Source organism: Hippichthys cyanospilos, chromosome 5, assembly GCF_059441005.1.
Source record: "Hippichthys cyanospilos isolate Australia breed blue-spotted pipefish chromosome 5, RoL_Hcya_1.0, whole genome shotgun sequence".
Lineage (NCBI taxonomy): Eukaryota > Metazoa > Chordata > Actinopteri > Syngnathiformes > Syngnathidae > Hippichthys > Hippichthys cyanospilos.
In genome coordinates, this window is record NC_142373.1 from 9,985,792 (window position 1) to 10,005,234 (window position 19,443).

Sequence of the window (19,443 nt, forward strand, 5' to 3'; positions counted from 1 at the left end):
AACAGAACAGCGAGGAGCAGACCGACGCGCGCATCGCTTTGGAAGCAGATGATTTAATGTCTCATGTCGCTCAAATGGGTCTTTGATATTCCGCTTTAAATGTCACGAAATGCTCGGCATTACTTCACATGATTTAAGTGTGTCAGAGTGCTTATGGCTGGGCATGTTGCTCATGTGTTTATGCTTCGGGCGTGACAGAGAGTGGGCGGGGGATATTATGTTATGTCTCGCTGCCATTGGCTTGCAGAAAAGCTGATGAACAGGAAATGGCGGGGACACAGTGTGCCCTCTAATATCCAAGCATGGCGCGGCTGGGGGGGCGGGTTTGTGGGTGGAAGAAGCCGGTCACATCCCAGGCCGCGTCGGTCTCGAGAGCACGGCAAGAGCGGAACGATTCTATCTGTATTATTTCCTGAGCTCCTCGCTCGGAGTCGTTACATCATCAAACGGCCCAAACTCTGCACTGGAAGATAAGGAAATGACCATCATTACCTTCAAATAATACAAAACGATTCATCACACCACGCCCTCAACAAGGCAAATCGTTTCAAAGTTGTCTGAGAAGAGGCTTTCATTTTGGGAGGTTTGTTCTGTGTTTGGAACTGAACCAAAATGATGGAAACGATTATGAAGCGGCCTTGCCTAATCAAATGAAATCAATATCATAAAAGGGGATTGTCCAGCATAGTACCTTAGCAGCAAAATACCACAAAATGGCAGCGAAGGACTAAATGAAGCTCCTCAACTCACTTCAACTTGGTTTTTTTGGTGGAGAGATACTGCAAGTAGATGCAGCACCAGATGAAAGTAATCAATTCACTTTAACATAGTTCCTTGGCTTGAAGATGCCACAAGATAGCCACAAAACTCTAGATGAAGCTCCTCAGCTCACTTTAATATGGATGGATCCTTGGTTGAGCAATGGAGAGATTTCTCTACCAGAAAATTTGTTGACGTGAGTTGAGTCGCTTCATCTCAGCGCAAGACGAGGCTCCTTCGCTCACTTTAGCATAGTTCTTTGGTAGCAAACTACCACAAAAGGGTGCCTAAATACAGTATTGCATGAACCCCCTCAACTCTTAACATAGTTAGAAGCTACAAGATGGTGGCAAAACCCTATACGAAGCTCCTCAGATCACTTTAACATCATTATTTGGTAGCAATATACTAGAATATGGTGGCAAAATACTACATGAATTTCTTCACCTCTAACATAGTTCCTTGGCAATAAAATGCTGCAAGATGTCGGCAAAGCATAAGATGAAGCTACACAACCCGCTTCAACATAGTTCCTTGGCATTAAGATGCACAAGATGGCTGCAAAGCATTATGCAAAGTTCCTCAACACACATGAACATATTTACTTGGCACCAAGAAGCCAGCAAAATACTGCACGGAGCTCCTCAACTCACTTCAACATATTTACTTGGCACCAAGAGATCTTAACATGGTGACAAAACACTAGACGAAGCTACTTGACTCACTTCAACATAGTCCTATTGCATTAAGATGAGGAAAAAAAGCAATCAATGAAACTCTACAACTCACTCTAAAATAGTTCCCTGTAGTAGGATACCACAAAATGGCAGTAATGTACTAGATGAAGCTCCTCAACTCACTTCAACATGGTTCCTTTTAGAAGAAAGCAGTTTTATCTATTCTGAATAATATTTGAACCAAGATGATGGAGCCAAGAGGAAGCAAGGGAGGGAGTGAGGGAGGGGGGGAGCGAAAGAGAGGGAGGGAGAATGTGTTAAGTAATCACCTAGCAACCACTGCTGGGAAGCAGTGTGCACTCTTGAGAATGACAAGAGCCAGCTCACTTTGCTCTCTGAGTGACAGGGGAAGCATCCGATGTGACTTGGAATCCATGGATGGATTAAGAAGGCGTGTCGGACTTCACCGCCAGTAGCTCCGCAAAGATACGTCGCTAGCAGGTGAGCAGCATTTTCTCATTTGCCACTTTTATAGTGTAAAAAAAAAAAGTGTGTATTTATATATATATATATATATATATATATATATATATATATATATATATATATATATATATATATATATATATATATATATATATATATATATATATATATATGGGATGTGAGTTAGGTCGGGTGGAGGATTCCAAATGAAGTGGTGCATTCATGCACGCCGATGCTCACAATGCAACAATGTCCTCATGCATGAAGAATGCCTGAAAGTAAACACAACAATGCGCTTTTGCCACTTCCAAGTATGCACGCCAGTTTGGCTGGAAATGTTTTCTTTCTGTCTTTTAAAACGTCTATAACTTCTCTATCTATAAAAGATCACTAACCATGCCAACTATTTAGTGTTGCAGCCATAAGGCAGCTGTCAATTAACTCCATCAATACCATTGACGGCGATAGACGTAAAAGATTCTTTTTACTGGGCTGACAGTGAACAAGTTAAAAATGTCATAAATGTTAATGTAGTATATGAATTGTATAGTGCTAAATGTGTTTTATTATGAGGAATGCCACATTTTGTAGTGCTGTCAAGCGATTAAAAAAAATTGATGAATTAATCTGTAATTAATCGAACTAATTAATCTGTGGAGTCTGTGAAAAGCTTTGAAGTCGCTTTTTTGAATTGAATTAATTTTACAATTGCGATTAATTGCATTAATTGCATTTTCCATCAACTAAGCTTGTAACTCATTCAGTTGAGTTAAATCTTGGAATTGATGTAAAATTATCAAATAAAATATACAATTTTGTTTCAAAGACTGTTGTTGCATTTTCCATAAATAAATAAAACCATAAATGTGTACAAGCTTGTAAAAGTGCAAATCCACTTTTGCACCACATTGCCCCTACGAGGTCATTGTGTGCCCAGCAAGGCAGGATTTTATTTATGTATTTATTTATTTATTTTACAGCGTTTGATTATTGCAGCTTCACTTGATTATACATTTTCCTTCATAACATATCATTTTCTTGTGATTTTTGTCGGAAAGTTTGATTGTTTTCCTTGACGTTTTTCCTCCTCCTAAGTCAGACAAAATAAAACAAATAGCGATTTCATGTATTTATTTTTCAACAGAAGAAACAATCCAAAAAAATGAAACTTAAAAAAAAGAGAATTTTTGTTTGTTTTTCAAGGGATACTCAACTCATGTAGCACTTGTCAACATTTTGTATACAATTTTAATGACAAAATTATTTTTCATGCGCATCTAATATTTTTGCCATTTGGCGTCGCCTAAAAATGACATCACATGTGCTCAAGACTTGGGTAACGACCAATCACGGCTCACCTATTATCTAGGTTTGAGCATGTGACGTTTGCAATGTTAGCCGTGATTGGCTGTTGCCCCGAATACCTATGATGTCATTTTCATCCCACAGCAAGTTACAAAACACGTTATTTTCACATGCAAAATAGTTGATCAAATTAGTTATCGACAACATGGGAACGTTCTACCGTCGAAAGTAGCTAACGAAGTTTTGAATCCTCTAGGTTGAATCAAAATAGATTTTTTTCAGCGGTTAACCAAATACAATGTTCTGAAATTGTGCGATATGCGCATAGGAAAAAAAAACGTCAGCTTTATTTGAACTCGATGCTCTCAAAGTAGGCCTTAATGGACGCGGGGGTTGACGCAAAAAGTCATTATTAAGTATAGGAGATGAGTGCTTTTTGCACCGGTGACAAATGTAATCCTCCTGGAAATTGACAAGCCAAGCTGAGCTTGAAAGGTTTGAACCCTCAGGAGGGCTCGACATTATTGGCTCAGTGGGTTGAGCTTGTTTGTTCAAGGCTAATCCCCAATTATTGTCAACAAAGACAAACTGGCTTGCAAAAGAAAATTCATTTCCAAAGCAAGTTTGGGTATTGATTAAGAATCAATAATTAAATCCGTCCCGTGATTGCGTACAGAATTGCAGTTTTCATCCTTCTTTGCAATCGTCGGGATGGACGTCACGTCACATGTCCGTCAAACGTCCGCCTGACTCTTGTCCAGGAAATGCAAGATAGAAGTTTTTTCATTCCCTAATTAAAGACGTTCTTTTTTTTCTTGTAAATTCAACCACAGTAAGACTTTGTTTTACTTGTAGTGTATGTGACGGATAAAATTTAGACAAATGTTAATGAAACCGTCTTCTATAGTTGTAGAGCAGGCAGTTAGTATCCTGTTAGAGTATCGTGTCAAGCACAGGTGTCAAACTGAAGGCCCGGGGGCCAGATCCGGCCCGCCACATCATTTAAGGTGGCCTGCGAAATTATGACTTCAAGTTTCTTGCAAAAATACCAAATTCGCACATTGTTTTAAACTTTTACGAATTTTGAGGTAAAATAACAAGCACTGGAGTTACTTTGTGAATCTTTTCAAGCTTATCTCCTGATGATTTTTGCTTGATGGTCGGACATGAGACAGATTTCAACACAATTTCCCTTTTTTTAAGTATCCAAAGCATCATAATTTGGTCATGTGTTTTTTAGTTTTTTAGAGTTCAACTCAGCTCACGGTACCTTGAAAATTAGAACGGCTAATTAGCCACTGTGCTTTTTTTTTATGTATTCATTTTTTTACAAGCCCGCACGGGTTGAGCACGACGCTCGTTACGTAAGATGGGCGATGACTGCAGGGAACAATGATGTATAAGAGCGTCATGCTCCGATGACTCGGTGGCTCTCCGCACGGTGAATGCCATTAAAGGCCGAAGCGCTCGCTCAGAAATGCCCTAATCTAGCGCTTACGTAACAAGATGAAAGGGCGAAATGAAAGCCAGTTTCCGTATCGGACACATTTGCTGGACTTTCAAGATGAACGTCAAGGGGATGATTCTAGTGTGCTCATTGGGTGGAAACTTTTTGTGTTCAGATATGGTCAGTTTGATGTTTTTATGCAAATCAATGTTTTGGAGGTATCTTGGAAGCAAGTCTATTTATTGTTTTGGACATGTCTATGATCTGGGAAATATCACTTGCCTCTTCACTTGTGTCCACTCCAGTGGACATTTGTTTTTGCTCTATATTTTAGAGCTGATAGGAGCTGCCTGAATAAGCTCTTTGAAGACAAACCTTTTTAATGCAATTCAATCCTGAATATTTATTTATTTATTTACTATTTGTTTATTTATAATACAAACATGAATATATAAACAAATACTTAATTTTAATGTGTGTTTTTTTTAAGTGTTTGGCCAAAAGGGTGATGTAAAATAACGGATACTTTAGTACTTTAATAATTAAAATAATTAAAATGATTATATAAGGGCCTTTGGTAGGTCAATAATTCATAAGAGCATTGAATTTAACGCATTTTTTTCCGAGCTGTGTTTTCAAACAATGCACAATGAGACCAAATGAGTCAGTATGATGATTATTATGTGGCGAGACGAGTGTGATGTTATCATTTTTAGTGAGACTATAAATTTTTATCATGGTTCGATCAGCTGTTTTTTCAGATTTTTTTTTTTTTCTTTCTTTGTTCCACCAGCATCATCAGTTCGTGGTCGGCGTCCTCGTCCCCCCTGCGGTGTGATGGAGGCGGGTGCTGACAGTGAGTAACTTGCGTCATTGTTATCGTTTCTCAGACGCATCATCCGCCACTTTATCACTTTTTATTCCTTCTTTTATTGTCCAACTTCACGCCGGGGCTTTAGTTCAGATGAAGTCCTTGGAAATTGCTTTTGTGATATCTTGCCGATCTGCCAGATGCGAATGGACATTTTAGTGTGACAGCATTGTGATGTTTTGCACACACCAGAAGAGTAAAAGTGTTTAAGCAGACCTCCTGTCTGCCAGACCTCGTCTGTCTACAGTGCTTGCATTGTTCTAAAGGCTGATACGTTTATTAAAGCTTTCCTGCAGCGTGTTAACTTAATATTGACCCGGCTTTGTTCAAACAAAGCTCTTGCGCTGGCTTTCTGCCCGCGTGCACTTAAAGTGACAAATAGCCAAGATGTCTTTTTTTTTTACATGTTGACCCAGTTGAGAGTGTTATTGCAATATATACATTTTTTTTTACATTCTTAGTATTTAGCAGTTGTGGAAATATTGCGTTCATTCTCTAAATTCGATTTGGAATGTTCTCAATTTTGACACTAGGTAGCAGACGCACGGGAACGTCGTCATTGGTGACATTTGAAATGAAAAATTACAATGGAAAGACAAAAAAATTCCGTTTGATTTTGTGTTTTTGTTTTGTATATTTTCACAAGAATTTAGGATTGACTTTTCACCAGTCCATCTATAGCCGTTAATGGCACTGAATGAGTTACGGAAGTGTTTGGCTAAACGTTATGAATGAAAAATTACTATAGAAAGGCACAAAAAATAAATAAATGCAAGCACTTTTTGGGAAGTTTTGTTTGTTTGTGTTGTTTGTTTAGATAGATAGATGGATGGATGGATGGATGGATGGATAGATAGATGCTTTGAATGCATAATAGCTAGCTACATAGCTAGCTAGCTAACTAGCTAACTAGATAGATAGATAGATAGATAGATAGATAGATAGATAGATAGATAGATAGATAGATAGATAGATAGATAGATAGATTGAGGCTTTGAATGCATAATAGCTATCCAGCTAGCTTGCTAGCTAGCTATAGATAGATAGATAGATAGATAGATAGATAGATAGATAGATAGATAGATAGATAGATAGATAGATAGATAGATAGATAGATAGATAGATAGATAGATAGATAGATAGATAGATAGATAGATAGATAGATAGATGGATAGACAGATCCTTATTATCATTACATATCATTTGGTCTACCATGTTGAAAATGTTGATCATGATTTTAACTGTCTAAAAAATCATTTGATTTATCCCAAATAAATCCCTGCAGGAACCTCACTTGTCTTTTTTTTTTTATTTTTTATTTTTTTGTACTGTACTGTGAAGTGCTTCGCAATATGCACTATGCATGACCACATTAAGAAATCATCCAAGAATCACGCAGTTGGGAAAGGGCCGCTCGCTTTTGCGCTTTCATTTCACGACAATTTTCTCATGTGTGTAAATTAAACATGTTTTCAAGCCGAAGTGCCGACACCGCACTTTTATGCAACCTCGAGTGACTTAGGTCACTTTCACTACTTTAAATATGAAAATATTCAGTAAATAAAAAAAGTGATGGAGTGATTCTACTGCTCTCCCACGCAGGAATGGCGGACAAAGAGAACATAAGTAGCAACTTGTTTGCGTCTCCCTCCGAACATCCAAATAAGGTAATTTCTCTTTTCTGTCCCGCCATGGAGCGCAATCACAAGCTTGTGTTTATCCACTTGACTTTCACAACAGGGCTTCCTTATCACCCGACGTAACGACATCCGTTACGCTCGCTGCATAAATAGAAATAAGCCTAGAATGTGGCGTTTGTTTAAAGTCGCTTTAAATATGATTGTGATTGGAGTCCATCCTGTCCCACCTTGCCGTTGTTTGTCCTTTCCTGCCCGCCTTACATAACATGACACTCCGGCTGATTGATAGTCTCAAACAGGAAATAGTACCAGGCCAGTTGTTCTCAAATTGGGGGTACTTTAGGGAAGATTTGAAGTAAAACAAATAAACAAACATGCGAAAATCTTTTAAAAATAATTATGGAATTCATGAATTGTTTCAGGAAAATATAAGGTCATAAAACAAATTATGTTTAGTGGGTTATTCAATTTCATTATTGTAAAAAGCCCCCATGCTAGAATTTGTCATGTGCCACCTCTCGTCACCTGTCCAGTTAATGATTTATTATTGTGAATGATGAATAAAAATGGCCACCCAGAAATCTAAAAACAAGGCAAAAATACCCCAATTATGGGTGAATATGTGCAAATGCTACCTTTTTTTTTTTGTTGAAAAAAAAAACGTTTTTGACCAGTAATTGGGTTATTAATTTTAACCCAGCTGTTTTGAGAGTGCAGGCAACTCTTTTCTCTTATGAGCCAAAAACAAAAAAGACAATAGAAGTAAACAAATGTTTTATAGCTTTCACTTGTAATTCGTATTTGTTCACCTACCCAGTTGGGTTAAAAATAACCCAAATATGGGTCATAAAAGGACTGACCCAATATTTGGGTCGATTTGACCTAACTGAAAAGTGGTTCATTTTTGCATCCAGAACAACCAAAAAAATTTGTCTGTTTTACACAAAACAACCCAGAATGTTGAGACATTGGCTTATGTTTGTCCTGCTAAAACAAAATGGACACAACTGTGGACACAAATGACTTTTAAAATGATATGCATATTTCAGCCATGACATTTTTTTTCCATAGAGGTCCTTGATCGACAGTCCAGTTAAAGCGCGCAGTCAACGTCTCTCCCAGGTACAGACGGAAAAACCAAGCCAACTAATGCATTGTACCTTGTGCTACGGAATTGACCCTTTTTACATTTTGGACTTCAGGTGCCCTCTGAAAAGATCCTGCGTGCAGGGAAGGTTCTCCGTGACGCCATCCTCTCCAAAGCGCCTCATTTGATCCGAGACAGAAAGTACCATCTGAAAACCTACAGGTAAATTGAGCACAATATTTCAGGGTGGACAATGCTTTTTTTTCCCCAAAAACAGTTGATAACACAAAAAATGTACAGTATAGCGATTCTTCTGTTTATTGTGAACAAATTCTTGTTTTTCTCATCATGGTCCAAAAGTGTACTTTGTAAAATGAACCTACAGCTAAAAATTAGGTTGAAATACTGAATTAAGTGTTTTTTGTTCTTCTTCTTTTAAATTTATGTCTCCAACTCAATAGGTTGTGTCACCATCTAGTGTTCAACGGTTGAATTGCATTCCAAATGACAATGTATTCTGATTTTGAATGTTTTGTCGTATTTTGTCCGATCCTTTGATCTTGACATTAAAGGCATTCCACTTGAATTGGAAAGCATTGAAAGACGCCATTAGGGAGCTGAAATTTCACCCAGATGATGACAACATGCCAGAGTTCAACATGGCGTGACCACTTTGTTAGCCATTCTTTGGCTAAAATACTGCGAGAATGATCAAAATACAACACAAGGGTTAAAATGACAAACAAATCCAATTCATTCCATTTATTTATCTATCATAAATGTGTTCTACCAGGCAGTGTTGCGTAGGAACGGAAATGGTGGACTGGCAGATGCAGCACAGCTCCATTGTGCACTCTCGCCTGCAAGCCGTGGCCATGTGGCAGGTGCTTCTGGAGGAGGGCGTTCTCTGCCAAGGTGAGACAACTCCGGCGAAGCCCGCCTTCCCACAAGCGCGATATCTTCACTGTGCATTCCGTAAATGTGACCCAGTGGAGCAGGAACCAAGCTTCCAGGACAAGTACATTTTCTACCGCTTCCTGGGCCATGACGATGAGGAGTCCGCCTTACCTGGCGAGGAGGAGAGGATGGAGAGCCAAGAGGAGCTGCAGGATACTTTGATGCTCCTCTCGCAGATGGCACCCGATGCCTACATGAGGACCATCCTAAGGAAACGGTAAAGTTGCCGGCAAATTCCTCTCGGGTCGTTTTTGTGACGTTTGAACATCTTCACTATTTGCAGCCCGTCTGAGAGAACAGAAGAGGATTTGGAGATCATTTATGAGGAGCTGCTCCACATCAAGGCCTTGGCGCACCTTTCCACTACGGTGAGTACACTTTTTCACTGGTTTTCATTGTGTAAGGAAATTAATTAGAATACAAACAAACAGTATGCAAACAAACAGTGTTGCCACAGTAACTTGGTTACTTTACCCATTTTTGGCAGATGTTTTTCAAGAGTCCAGACATTCAATCCTTGGTATTTTTTTTCACAAATATTTTCAAGTGTTTGGCGAAAAGATGTTCAAACTCAAGCGTATACAAAATATATATATATTTTTATATTATTTTCCAAGTGCTGGACTAAAGGAGAATCTAAAAATGTCTGGTACTAAATTAACAAAGTACTCTTGATTAATTTATGTAATTAAGTGCTAAAGTGATTAATTTATTTCATACTTCAGTACCTCGAGTGTTGGAGTACTTTGGTGCGAATTGTTTACTTTTCTACTTTATTACTTAAAATGATGCTTACTTTAGTACTTATTTACTTAAAACGACTGAGTTCTTAATTCATTCAGCTACTTTTAGACCCTCCTTTAGGCAAACACATGAAAAAAAAAATAAAGCCTGGGATTTAATTTCTGCGCTCTTTATATATACGCATATATAATTAAAGATAAATAAAGTAAAATTAAAACTTCATTTTTGATGCCCCAGCATAACATTTGCCTTAAATTGCATGAAATGAATGGAAATATGCTATGACTTTTGTTCATCTGTTCATAAAATACATATTTTCTATAAAACACATAAGATGAACTAAAAAGTCAAAATATGCGGGTGTACAATGTTTTTTCAAGTAGCACAGTGAAGTGCAAAGAAAGTTGAACAGAATAAAATGGTGGTGTCGTTTCTTATTTCGGACACTAGGTGGCACCCGCGTAGCAAAAGTAGCAGCCATTTTTAAACCCTCCTTTAGCAAAAAACCTTGAGAGAAATTGGAAAAATATGTCCATACGTACAAGGCTTTCATTGTTTGGACTCTTGAATACCGGTCTGAATGAGTTAAAAACCGTGAAACATATTTTTTTTTAGCCTCGCTTTTGACTTTTGATAGTTTATTGCTCGTCTCTGCGCAGGTCAAGCGAGAACTGATGGGGGTGCTCATTTTTGAGTCCCACGCCAAAGCGGGAACAGTGCGTAAGTAACATGACAAAATGAAAGGTCCTATTCACTTGCAGTTCCAAAAAGCTGACAGGGATGAAGAATTTCTTCGATTCCTTTCCTTTTCAATTTTGCAGTGTTCAGCCAAGGCGAGGAGGGCACATCCTGGTACATTATCCTCAAAGGCTCAGTCAACGTGGTCATCTACGGAAAAGTCCGTGGTTTTTCCGGGAAAATCGCCGCCGTTGTTTGTTTTGGCTAGCTGACGGCTCGCTGTTGACCCCGTAGGGCGTTGTGTGCGCGCTGCATGAGGGAGACGACTTTGGTAAGCTGGCGCTTGTCAACGACGCCCCCCGCGCCGCCTCCATTGTTCTGAGAGAGGACAACTGTCACTTCCTGAGAGTGGACAAAGAGGATTTCAACAGGATTTTGAGGGTTGGTTTCTTTTGGACAGCCGTGTTATGAGCGTGAAACATTATGAACGCACGTCAATATGCATAAAAAGTTTTTCTGCAACCCAGAAAGTTGGGTCATTTGTGTAAATTGGGTTATGTTTGGGTTACAAATACAAAACGGACACAACAATGGACGCAAATGGATGGGTTGCGTCTCATTAGGAAATTATAAAAATTGGCCACCCAGCAATTTAAAAGTTTGGTCGAAAATAACCCAACATTACCCAGATGCTTTTACAATTTGACCTTATTTTTGTGCGCAAAAAAAAAAAGGTTTTGATCCTCGGTTGGGCTTTTTTTTCAACCCAAATGTTTTGAGAGTGCATACATTTTTGTTATGTTATGAACACAAAAAAAATAGAAGTAAACAAACATTTTTTAGCTTTCGCTTGAATATTACATTTCAAAATTGAATTTGGTGAGTCATTTTATGACATCCCCTCGAATAACAGTTGGATAAAAAATAACCTAAAAATGAAATTAAAAGTAGTCCCTGACCCTAATCAGTTTGACCCAACGTTTTGGATATTTTATACAAAGTAACCTGAAAATTTGGTAACTTTTGTACAAAACAACCTAAAGAAAATTTGGTTGTGGTATATAAAACTATTCAGAAAATTGGGTTGATTTTACCCAGATCAATTTACATTTGTTATTATTTATTCTTTTTGTTTTTTAGAATCAAACGATTCAGTTGCTCAAACATATTTCTAGTTTGAAAAAGGTTTGACAAATTTTCTTAATTTCATATTTTCTGTATTTCAGGCACTTTGATGCCTTTTTTTTTTCAGATTCCAAACCAGATGTAATCTAACATTTCCTGAAAATGGATTTAAATGACCTTTTCTTTTGTAATTATTAAAAAGAACACATTTTCATCAACAATAATCTCATTCATAGTCACCAGTAAGTTGGTTCGGGGCGATTTATTTTCTTTTTCAACGGAGGCGCTTTGCAACAAATAAATGAGAAGCATAAAGCTACTCCCACGCTCACTCCTGTTGCAGTGCCCTCTGCTGGCAAGTTAAAAGAATTGTTTGTCATTTTCAAGTGAGTTTCTTGTGTGTCTGCAGGACGTGGAGGCCAACACAGTGCGCCTTAAGGAGCACGGCCAGGACGTCCTTGTCTTGGAGAAGAGTCTCAGCAGCGGTCGAGCTTCCAACCATGGAGCCGAAACCTCTCATCACAAGTGAATATTGATATTATTGGCAATATAAGGAGAGCGTTTCAGAGTTAACTCGGAAATAAACTGCTTTACCGATAGGGGAAAACAAACACCAACGTTCACGTGAGGAAATAGGATTCATTCAATTAATGTTACATCCTTAATACAATTCTAGACCGATTGCAGGATTGCATTTAATGGCCACGTTTTAGGTGTTAAATTTATGTTTTTTTTTAATGTTGTGCTCCAGGTACAAGGTCATGTCAGGGACACCGGAAAAAATTTTGGAGCACCTGCTGGAGATGATGCGAATGGATTCCCAGTTTTCGGAGTCAGGTAAGGTCTGGTTCATTCATTCGTGTCCACATTTGTGGACATTTGTCTATTTCGGTTGACTCGTGGAAGCTACCCAGCTAAGTCCTAGTGTGCTCACTGGAGGACATACTGGCCTTTCCAATGATGTCTGGAGTTTGGGTGGGATGCAATGACAAAATGGACACAGCTATTTCGTCTGTCCTTTTTCCTGTCCTTTTTCGTCTGTGTAAACCGCAAAGGATTTGTTGATTTTGGATCCATGATAGGGTTATTATTTTCTAACCAAATTGTTGTTGTTTTTTTTGTTTGTTTTTTTTTTTTTTAGAGTCCATTGAATTTTGTTATATTTAGAACCCAAATTTAAGTTTTTGCTTGCATTTCTTGATTAGTTTTCTGGCCTACAGTCTAAAATAAGTTGGGTTAAAATAACCCAATTATGGGTTCCAAAATATCAGTGCCCCAATATTTGGCTCAATTTGACCTTTCTGGTTTGCTTTGCAGAAAACAACCTCTCAAAAATGGCTCATTTTTGAAATGCCTTTCCCCCAAAGTTGAGATTTTTTTTTTTTATGGTTTTGAGGGTTTGATTAGAACAAACGATCCTCCCGTAAATCCCGTCGTTTGACGTGTCGCTTGTTTGAACCAACTTTTGGGGCTAAATAACCAAAAAATGTCGGGGTGATTTTTAGTGATTCCACAACTAGGCTACGTTCCAATGCAAAATTGCTCAATTCAGTCTGTTGTTCAAGCGATTTTTTCCTCCAGTTTCCATTCTCCATTCCACGTGTACAGTTCCTACAGTAATCCTGCATGCACGAAAGCCCTGTTTGATATTGCGTTTATCTCCACCAGATGCCGCCTTGGATGACTTTGTGCTCATGCACTGCGTCTTCATGCCCAACCTGCAACTCTGTCCAGCCCTGATGGCCCAATATCCTTTGGCCGTTCTTCAATCGCATCGAAGTAACTAACGCAATCTTCCAGATCTTATGTGGTCCTTATCTGGTGACCACCTACCATGCGCAGGCCTCGCAAGGCTCCCAGCAGGAGAAGCTGGACTATACGCTCAACAACAAGCGGCGTGTGATCCACCTGGTCTTGCGGTGGGCCGCCTTGCATGGAGATCATCTGCAAGAGGAAGATGCCTCGCTGGGCTTCCTGGAGGTCAGTGTCGGCTCCAGAGAAGCAATACTAGCAATACTATTTATTCCTGATATAAGGAAATGGGTTTCAAAAGTCTACACACCCATATTTTCATATATATATATATATATATATATATATATATATATATATAATATTTTTTTATTGTCATTTTTTAAATAAGGTGACATGATTAAAAAAATCTGATTCATTTATTTATCAACAAATTAATCAATTATTAAACTGATAGTTATTTTTAGTTTTGTATACTAAATAGAGCACAGGCATGGTCAGATTATTTTCATAATTTAGTGGTCTGTTTAAGGTGTTTTTTTATAATGATTCTAAATTACTTGAATAAAATTTGATACATCAATTAATTGACAAATAATCCATTATTCAAGTAATTGTTAGTTGTAGCCTTAAATGGTAAATAGAGCACAGGCTCGGCACGGTCAAATTATTTTCATGGTTTAGTGAAGATCTCTTATGATTTTTGTTTTTTTCCAAAATATTTTTCCATGCTCCCTGTTCGCGTTTTGTCTTGTTATGCATTGATTTTTTGCAGGACTTTCTTCTGGCTGTATCGAATGACGCCAAAGCACTTCCACCACTCAGTGAGCAACTTCCAGAGCTGGAAAAAATTGTAAAGTACAAGTATGTTTTATCATTATAAAAAATACCTTTTGATTTGGTGGTTAGAAGAGGTCCAATCAAACCAATTCTGATTTGCATTTCCCCCCACCCGCATATCAGCGCTGATGATGCCAGAACTTCACACCGAAAGGTACTCTTTAAAAACCTTGATTCGGATTCTGATCAGAAGTCATCGGAATTCGTTTTTTTACAGCACAACGTCTTACTGGAGCAGTTCAATCGAGGCGATGACAAGCTGCAAAAGTGTCAGCCTGTTAAGAGCAACGACGAAAGTGAGAATAAAAAAAAAAAATGCTTTCCTAACTTTAAAATTATGAACAAAAAAAATCCTACAAGTAAAAATATATAAATATATCTTATAGAATTGCAGACTGTGAAGAACAGTTGGGTTAGAAATAAACCAATCAAAAGATGAATTTGACTCAACTTTATGATTTGTTTTGAACAAAATAATCCCCCAAAATGAGGTTGTTATATACCTCAAAAATTGGGTTATTTATATAAAACAACCCAGAATGTTGGGTCAAAATTTCCCAATATTGGGTTGATCATTTTATGGCCCATAACTGGGTTATTCCGAACCCAACGTGCATGTTTGTTTTGGATAAAATAACCTGAAAAAAAGTTTGGTCATGCACCTCAATTTTTATTTTATTTCAATAAAATGACGCAGAATACTGGATCAAAACTACCCAATATTGGGTTGATCATTTAATGACCCACAACTGGGTTATTCCTAACCCAACGTGCAGGTTCGTTTTGGATAAAATAACCTGAAAAAAAAAGGTTGATCATGTACCTCAATTTTTTTTTTTTTAATGAAACAACACAGAATATTGCATCAAAATGACCCAATATTGGATTAATCATTTTATGACCCATAATTTGGTTATCCTTAACCGGGTGGAAAAGGAATCAACCCAAGTTTTTGGGTTACACAAATATTTAAATAATAATAATATATTTAAACCTAAATGTTGGGTTAAAATGTAAAAACACACAAACCACTCCCCAAACCCAAGACTGGATATGTGTAAAAAATGACAAAAATTATTTGGGTTAATTTGGTGGAACTTTCAGGAGTATTTTGCTCAAAACAACCTAAAAAGAAATGTGGTTGTTTTATATAAGAAAATCTTAAAAAAAAAAAAAAAAATGCTGTTTTGTAATAAAAAAAAATAGTATGAAAAACAAAACGAATCAGAAACTTTTTATTTTTTTTTTTTTACACTTAATTGGGTTATTTTTTTCCTCAGCAGTTTTTAGTGCACTGATTTTTTTTTAATATTATGAACCAAAAAGAGCATAACCTGCCAAGGATTTTTTTCTTTCGTATTGGGTCAAATCAAACCAAATTTGGGGGTCTTTCATTCAAACCTAAATGTTGGGTATAAATAAATCATGTTCAGCTCCCTAAAAATGGGTCCGTAATCCTCACTCTGTTATTTGCTTTCTCCATTGAGGTCGTCTCTCCTCTTTCGTCCTCAGTTTTGTTCCGAGTGTTCTTTCGCGACCACACCTACATCACAATCCGCGCGCTCGTCTCCGCCTCGGTCGGCGAGGTCCTGCACGCCGTGGCCGATAAGATGAGCTCAGCCGAGGACCTCCTACTGGTGGGTCTCAGCTCGGCTGGAGGTGAGAGCGTTCCCAAGGCCTTAATCTTCATCCATCGCATGTGCTAATTGAAAAGAAAAATGTTGCTGACTGTAATGTATTTTGTGGGCAGATAAAGTTGTGTTCAAAGCCACCGATGTTTCTGTGTTCTCCACTCTCACCGTCAATGGGCGTCTTTTTGCCTGCTACAAGGATCAGCTGGATTCTTTGGTGCGTGTACAGATTCTTCCATTCCATTTTGTTATGTTTCCATTTTAACATTTTTTTTTTCTATCTAGACGCCCCTGCCCGAGCAGGAGGGTCCGACTGCAGGCTCTTTGTCCACTTTTGAGTGGATGAGCACCAAAGCTGTCGCCTACCATTTGACATTATATGACTGGGAGCTTTTTAACTGTGTTCATGAGGTTAGTTGAGTACCTACAAATTCTTATGTAATAATGCCCCTTAAATCTTTGTGAAAGATAGAATCAATTTCATTAGATTGTGTTGGTGAACGTATGAATCGTTTATTTTACTGGCCCCGATCTATGTGTTAGGATAGCTTTCATTATGGGAAGAAGAAAAAAAAATGTAGAGAAATGTAGTCAGTGATTTGTTTTTGTTTTTTCTGAAACGTCATGAAATGCCACCAGATTGTAGCAGATAATGTCCAGTAGAAAAGAAGTGCTTTGGCACCGCCTTGTGGCACAATTGGGCAATTATTTTCTTATTTCCTTTTATAGATCATCAATTTATTTAGCAATTTTAAGGAGTGAGTTTGTAATACTTTGGTACTAATTTGATTGCTTTTTCATACGTTATCATAAATAAGCTATTACATATTGTGATTTTAGATGACGTAATTGCTCATGTTTGTTAAAAATGAAAAAAAAATCGCATCTAGATGCGGATAGGAGAAAAAAAAAACATGGAAATTATTTTTCAAAAATGTTAGTTTACTTCAGCAGTAAAATGTATATTTTGTTGATGTTTAATTTGATGACAATTAATTTTCATGAACAACCAATACTTTTTAAAAACACATGTTGCCACTTTCTGTTACCTGACAAGGACATATGAACTGATGTCACATGACCAACAGGGGAGCCATGATTGGCCGTTATCCGTTAACCTGCGGGGTAAAGTGTCATTCACAAGCTGAGCTGTGATTGGCTGTAAGCTGAGCCTGCAGCCCATGTGATGTAAATTTTCGATCAACAGCAAGTGGAAAAATGTGTTTTTAAAAGTATTTGGTGTGCAAGGAAAACAAATCATCAAATTAAATATAGACACAATATTAACTTTTTACAGCGGAAAACTGATAAATAAGTTTAAATACTTTTATTTGAACATAAAATGTAAAGCAACACATGAAAAAAAGTAATAGTGTTTTTTTTTGTTTTACTAGCTCCTTATAGGTTTTACTGCCCTCAAGCGGCCAAGAGAAGGAGCACATGTTCATTGAATTTGAAGCATAAAATGTGGCAAAAATGATCAATTTAGAGTCTCGTACAACTTTTTTTTTTGCCCCTAAAAATCAACACAACCACTGTATTGGCAGCTGGAACTTATCTACCACATCTTTGGGAGGCAAAATGTGAAGAAAAGCACTGTGAACCTGGACCTGTTCCTCAAGAGGTTCAATGAGCTTCAGTTTTGGGTGATCACGGAGGTCTGCCTTTGCCCCCAGCTAAGCAAGAGGGTGCAGCTTCTCAAAAAGTTCATCAAGATCGCATCCTAGTAAGAGTAATCGCTTCACCTTGTCTCGCCACTCGAACTGCGTTGACTACTTTTCTTGTGTGCCGAAAGCTGCAAGGAGCACAGGAACTTGAATGCCTTCTTTGCTATTGTTATGGGGCTCAGTAACCCAGCGGTGAGCAGGCTGAATCAGACCTGGGAGGTTAGTGCCCCCCACCCATAAAAAACAAAACAAAAAAAAAACTCATATTCTGACTCTCCTCCTTCACTGTCCTTCCAGAAACTTCCCAGCAAATTCAAGAAGCTCTATGAAGAATTTGAGAATTTAATGGTAAACCAACAAAAAAGTCAGAACATCTGTTGTCTTGCATGTGGAACTATGAATTGAGAAGTTGTCACGGATGGGTTTTTGGACAGGATCCATCCAGGAACCATCGAGTGTACAGACTTCTGGTTGCCAAACTACAAGCTCCCATCATCCCTTTCATGCCGCTCCTGATCAAAGGTCAGCAAGGTGTTTGTTGTCACAGCGGCTCAGCATGTTTGGACTCAAACCGGGCTTCTCCTTTTTTCTTCTTTCCAGATATGACTTTCATTCACGAGGGCAACAAGACCTTTATTGACAATTTGGTCAATTTTGAAAAAATGGTAAAGTTCCAGCTGACTTACAGCGGACCGCAAATGCTTTTGGTTGTTTAATTTGTATGTATTTTGTCACCTAGCGGATGATAGCGAATACAGTGAAGATTGTGAGATATTGTCGGAGCCAGCCATTCAGTAAGTCACACAGATGCTAACTAGCGTTTGGAATAAGATCCTATCCTTGACTGCGAGAATGACAAAATGTATCTCTTGATCTGCCGTATTATGTAACCTGCACAATTGAAGCTCTTCAATTTGCTTCAACATAGTTCATTCGCACCAAGTTGCCACAAGATGGCGTCAAAGCAATGCTTGTACAGCACTGCACAGCAGTGCCTTGAGATACAAATCATCCACAATTATTTGGCCAACTTTATTGCTTTGGCTTGAGCAAATAAATGTCTATATCAGCGCTGGATTGTGGCATTAAATTCAAGTCGTTTTGCAATAAGCAGCAAGTTGTAAAGAATAACCAGTCTTATCCATAATTGTGCTGCTTAACGATGCAAAATACACACATATATATATATACACACACACACACAAATGGCCTAATTGTGTTTTCCGTATCGATATGAGTGAGCATAAACAATAACTTTTGTTTTATTTGGCTAGGTCCAGGGTCACCCTTGGTGAACAAGAGCCACCCTGACGTGTGGCGCTATGTGCGTCAATTCAGCGTGATCGACAACCAAAGAACACTGAGCCAACTCTCGCACGGACTGGAAGCTCGCAAATCTTGATAGCCCTCAGGGAAGCGTCACTGCCACCGTTGCTTTACCTCCAACATAGACAATCACTCTGAGGACCTAATCAGAGATAATGAGGCGCTGTTTCCAAAATATTGAGGTTTTTACCGCAGTATATTTGCACCACAGCCACTCTCAGTAAGCAAAATATTGCTCATAGAGAAGATAAATTCAGGAAAGCAGGTAAACATTTCTCTGGGACCTTATTGTATGTTATTATGTAATGTTTCAGATATAATCAGTATGTGATGCTTTAAACATCTCAATATCCGTTCTTTTTTTTAAAGAAATATTATTTATACATATTTGTGAGCCTGTTCTGTGATGTAAATACATAAATATTTATTTTGCCATTTAGCATGCAGATGA

At 38.0% G+C, this 19,443-nt stretch overlaps 1 protein-coding gene across 1 annotated transcript; it reads left to right on the plus strand.

The window, feature by feature from the left end:
• Window positions 1-1,774: 1,774 nt before the first annotated feature.
• rapgef4a (Rap guanine nucleotide exchange factor 4a) lies at window positions 1,775-19,438 on the plus strand. Its single transcript, XM_088414935.1, has 28 exons — window positions 1,775-1,937; window positions 5,468-5,530; window positions 7,148-7,212; window positions 8,257-8,307; window positions 8,388-8,494; window positions 9,066-9,187; window positions 9,263-9,446; window positions 9,513-9,597; window positions 10,633-10,693; window positions 10,795-10,871; window positions 10,946-11,092; window positions 12,186-12,301; window positions 12,528-12,613; window positions 13,445-13,523; window positions 13,606-13,756; window positions 14,304-14,392; window positions 14,492-14,522; window positions 14,586-14,664; window positions 15,881-16,027; window positions 16,119-16,216; window positions 16,285-16,410; window positions 17,547-17,725; window positions 17,795-17,885; window positions 17,964-18,014; window positions 18,101-18,188; window positions 18,267-18,331; window positions 18,406-18,460; window positions 18,941-19,438. Exons 2-28 carry the CDS (start codon window positions 5,512-5,514, stop codon window positions 19,066-19,068), a joined length of 2,577 nt encoding a protein of 858 aa, XP_088271061.1. The 5' UTR covers window positions 1,775-1,937; window positions 5,468-5,511; the 3' UTR covers window positions 19,069-19,438.
• Window positions 19,439-19,443: the final 5 nt, after the last annotated feature.